The sequence below is a fragment of the Triturus cristatus genome, chromosome 10 (assembly GCF_964204655.1).
Source record: "Triturus cristatus chromosome 10, aTriCri1.1, whole genome shotgun sequence".
Classification (NCBI taxonomy): domain Eukaryota; kingdom Metazoa; phylum Chordata; class Amphibia; order Caudata; family Salamandridae; genus Triturus; species Triturus cristatus.
The window spans coordinates 821372418-821377389 of NC_140593.1; the positions used below are offsets into that span (position 1 = coordinate 821372418).

General features: G+C 46.3%; 1 protein-coding gene across 1 annotated transcript; it reads right to left on the reverse strand.

Moving 5' to 3' along the window:
• Nucleotides 1-353: 353 nt before the first annotated feature.
• Nucleotides 354-4174, reverse strand: LOC146790077 (hemoglobin larval subunit alpha-like). Its single transcript, XM_085628434.1, has 3 exons — nt 4023-4174; nt 2405-2609; nt 354-684 (listed from the first exon to the last, which is right to left on the reverse strand). Exons 1-3 carry the CDS (start codon nt 4115-4117, stop codon nt 556-558), a joined length of 429 nt encoding a protein of 142 aa, XP_085484560.1. The 5' UTR covers nt 4118-4174; the 3' UTR covers nt 354-555.
• Between the last annotated feature and the right edge of the window lie 798 nt (nt 4175-4972).

Here is a 4972-nt window from a genome sequence, read left to right on the forward strand (position 1 = left end):
AGCGTGGTGCAGCAGTGGCGTAATGATAATTGAGGGGGCCCCCCTGCAAGGTACGTGGAGGTGCCCCCTCCGGACTCTATCAGGAGCTCCCCAGCCGAAGTGTAGTGCTGAGGGGGCCCACTGGAGCTTTGGGGCCCCCCTCACCTGCGGGGGATGCGGGGCCTGTGTTACGCCCCTGTGGTGCAGCCAAGGGGCTTGAGGTGCTGAGCTGCAGCACTTTCTTGTAAATAAGGCCCAAATTCCCTATGTAGAAGCATTGCTCCACAGAGACGTGGAACCGTGTAAACAACACAAGTCTTATACCATAAAATAGCACATACATGAATAAGTTAGACAATATTTAGAGCCGGAGGTCAATGAAGAAAGTTGTTCATATTTATTAAGATGTTACAAAATAAACGAGTGACAGGGCCTGATGGATCAAGAAGTATCAATTGATGCATAGCATGTAAACTGATAATGCAATTTCCAAGCTTCCCACTGGTTTCTATGTGTATCATCATGGCGGCCATCTTGTGATCTCTGTTGACAGTCTTCCTGCGCTGAGTACACAGTTTATCGGTACTTGGAGGTCAGGACAGCAGACACCGCGGCCAGGAACTTGTCCCAGGCAGCCTGGCACTGAGGGGTGAAGTCAGCAGGGAAGTGTGCGGCCAGTGTAGCCTGAATGCAGTGAGAGAGCATCTGAAAGAGAACAAAGCAGAAAGTGAATACCACCACCCAGGGAGCACGTGCAGGACAAATACTGGACTAAAATGGAAAGAGAAACCAGTAATATAATTCCAAATTCACAAGCTTCGGCGAGTCTCAGCTTCTGTCCAACATGACTGGTTTAAACATATACAAGTATTATTTTATTTTCAGCAACAATAACATTTCATTGAAAGTACAGGAATGGCAATTCCTTAAAAAAGCAACTGTATTTCTCACTGTGTCCAATGGCTTATCCTCGCCACTAACTAAGATTTAGCACTGGCTTTCAATCAAAGAAAGCAGAAAGAACAAAGTTATCGTGAAGTATGTGAAAAAGTTCTCATGTAGTATTCTTTTACGTACTCTCATGCCTTTGTCAATTTGCCCCAAAACTTCCGAAATGGGAATCCATTGATACAGTTGGCGCAGATAGGCAGGACTGTGCCCTCTTTGCACTTTAACTAATGGGGAGTTGAACATTTTAAGGCCAATTCACAAAGACATTTCATAGTAGTAAAGTAGTACTCCTGTGGTACCACTTCCCTTACTCTCTGTCGTTAAGAGAAATAAGAACGATAAAATCAACAGTCGCCCAATAGAACTTTGTTCGATCCTCTGAAACTGAAAGCCCCGTCTCCGACTGGTCACAGCTCATACATTTATTATGGCAGCGATGTCCAACTTAGATCCAAGAAGGCTAGATCTATGCTAGATTTCCAAGCTAATCACTGATTAACTAAATCCATTCCATGTAGATCAAATGTAACAATACCATGTAAATATGGTTGCGGCTGGTCATTTTACCAGGAAGGGGGTGGGGGGCCACCCATGCACACATACATACTAACTCACACCCATGCATTCAAATGCACGCACACAACCATTGACAACACCTACTAACAAATACACATACATTTATACATACATGCACGCATGCACCAAACACACAAAAGAAAAAAAAAAGTACTGCCCTGTACAGAGGAACACCTCGGAGGTCCCAAGAGGGTTGGGATTGCTGCCTTCCTGAGTCGGCAGTCCCTCAACCTTCACAGGATGGAATGGGGTCAGTGAGACTGCTGACCCCCACCCCACTCTGTGACAAGGTGTCACTGATTGACACTCAGCCCAGGGCACTTCGAGGCCTAAAACTGAAGCGCCCAGGTCCAAGGCAATCAGTGGCACCCCCCCTCCTTGTAAGGGGGAGACCTCAAGGAACTCTTGCCAGGCTGAGGAGGTCACTCCCGCAGGGCTGTGAAAACGTTAGCCTGGCACAGATCAGATCAGATCAGGCGGCCAGGAGCAGGATCCTTAAGCGCATGTCTTACTCCTGGCTGCCTGACGTGAACAAGAAGAGTGTCTGTCACGCTGACCTTTGCTCAGCCTGACAGACATTCTTCTTGCTGGGAAAATGGTGGGGGGCGTGGCCTCATAACCCATATGGATGCCTTGCTGCCGTGTAAATGTACAGCGCCACGCAAGACACTTCAGTTTTAGAAAATGGACTTCTTACAGGGGGCAGGCAGACACTTTGTTTGTATACTCCCTTACAATCTGTCATGGTTGAGAAACATTCAAAACAAACGCCAATATAGACGCTTGAAGTATGTGAGAAGCAAAGCTGTGCAATTTTAGAATGATAACAAAAATATTAAAGTCCTACCCATGAAGGACTGTTTTGTAACAGATTCATACTTGTTCAATGCTGCCTCACCTGGAAGTTTCCGGGGTCCACGCGGAGGTTGTAGGCGTGCAGGTCGCTGAGTTTAGACAGGGCCTGGTCCAGGCTGTCAATGTGCTTGGCTGCCTCGCCGATGGCGCCCAGGACCTTGCCCCCATGCCGCTTCACGTCAGCAGAGCCCGGGCTGAGGTCGAAGTGGCTGAAGTAGGTCCTACTCTGACCGAAGCTGGCAAACAGCCTGGAAAAAAGGACATATCAACTTTAATAAAAAATGCACTAAAAAGCACACTCACATCAATTTTCTATCCAGCACTGTTACTTTAGACAGCAAATATATATAACAAATGGCTATTGCAGTGGCAAAAATTGAACTAAATGTGTTTTCGGGCATCACTAGAGATGTAGGAAAAGATTAAAGTCGTAACAAAAGGTCAGGACCTGAAAATGCCAGTTGTTGGCTAAAGGTTTTGGCCAAAAATGATAATCAACTAGAAAGCATATAATTACAACGATCCATTTGCTCTAACCTCTTATTCCTGTGGGCCATCATCTCTGAACATTTCCTTCGTGACTTGCAAGCCCTTACCATTGCCCCGAAGGCTCCAAACTCTTACCTCGTAGCTTCTAACCTCTTCCAATCCTCCTTTGGGCTCCAACCCAAACTCTTAACCCTCATAGGATCTAACCTTTTACTAATCCCTCTCGGGGCTGTATCCAATTTCTACTTTACTGTAGGTTCAAAACGGTTACCCCTATGGGATCTAACCCCCTCCCCCCCCACAGTCACCTCCTCTATGCACACTAACCATGTATCACTTCACACAAGGAATAACTTCTTACCACTTCGTCCATGAGCCTTACACTCATACCACCTCCCCAAAGTATTAACCTCTTACCAGTCTCGCTATCTGCTTTAACTCACCTTCTGCTTTCTCAGCTGTCCCAGTGACATGTTCTGTGTTCCATACAGATGCCCCACCATGTGTAAAGGGACTGCGAACTGTCCAGTAAAAGCCCCGGCTGTACCCTGCCCCTTTTGCCTACATTGCTTCTTGCAAACAGGGCAAAGATCTGTAAAGCACAGGGAGAGCTTTGCTGCTGGTTCACTGCTGGTTCTCTGCTGGTGGAGACACTGAGAACTCTGTGTGCTCGTCTAAGACAAGCCCACATCCAAGCTCCCTGGATGGTCTAAATCAGAACACAGCCAGGTGTGCCCGGAAGGTGCACCAATGTTGGAGCCAAGATGGTGCATCTAATAGCAAACATCAGTTTGAGGTCTATGTACACTCATCCGCCGGCGTGAACCCCATATATGTGGACATGCCGAGCCGCCTTAACAAAATAGGGCTCATAATTGTCTATCAGGAGCAGACCACGGTCAGTGCGCACACACCCTATGAGCAGAACTCAGGCAGGTTTAGGCACTGGTCTAACTGTTGGTAATGCGGGAATAATCAATTACGCGTCAATAGGAAATTGCTACGAGGCAAAAGTCAGCCCCAGATGTGACTGTCTCTTTTTATAAGAGAAGTAAAAAACTAAACACAACTGCATGCCCATCATATAGATCGATCTTACTTTAAATATTTACACCCCATACTAGACACAGAGAGAGCGAGAAGGTCTCAATGGCCCTCTCCATAGTCCTCACCTGTCCAGGGCTTCTCCCCCGAGGGCATCGCAGTGGCCGGAGATCTTCCCCCAGAGGCCGACCACCAGGGCCTTATCTTCAGCAGACAGAACCATCTTGAGCGGTGAGTGCTGGCGGGCTCAGGATTCACAAGAGATGGAAGTTGGAGACAGTCGGTGCTGTGTGCTGGACAGGGCCCCTTTTAAAGGGGAAGGGGGCCGAGGAGCCTGGCAGCCTTCCACCGTGATTGGCCAGTTTTGGGTTCCACCCAAGGAGGCGGGGCTATCTTATCTCCCTGAAGCACTGGCAGGGAGCAGGTGTATCTTTTCAGAATGACCTGCAAAAAAGGGCTAATCTGAGGGTTGCTTCATTAACTTGACCAAGAAAGACATTTCTGGAATTTCAAAGATGTGTTTGAAGCAATTTTATATTGTTTTAGGTCATTTTTGTTATTAACAATTTACTTTCATCAATAATTGGAAAGGCTTGCAGTTGAAAAAATGCTCACTCTGGTAACAGAGAATATGGCACGTTGAGGTCTTACTCGGTGCTGTGCTCACATTGAAGATGACAAAATGTATGTGCATGCTAATATACATTAGCATTGCTAAATGTGCTTACACGGAGCATAGGTCAAGCCGGGTTGGTAGAAAGAACAAACATTAAGGAAAAGGTGACATCTGGGTTTCTTACAGTTTCATGTTATAGTACATTGGTTTAAATACAAAGAAGGAATATTTACCGATCAAAGACCTTTTTCGAGTATTTCTAATTCAGATGCAGACCGGAGTTTGTGCCCACTAGACATTATAATTCGTGGACAATTTTGCTGTCTTTCCGCAAACAAATTACTACGAATTTGTGTGGGGAAAAAATAAAAAATTCCATGTTTCACAGCTCGAAAAGGGGAGAATCAGACTGTAGTAATAAATGCTGTTTTTTTCTGAGGGGTGGAACCGGAGTGTGAATGT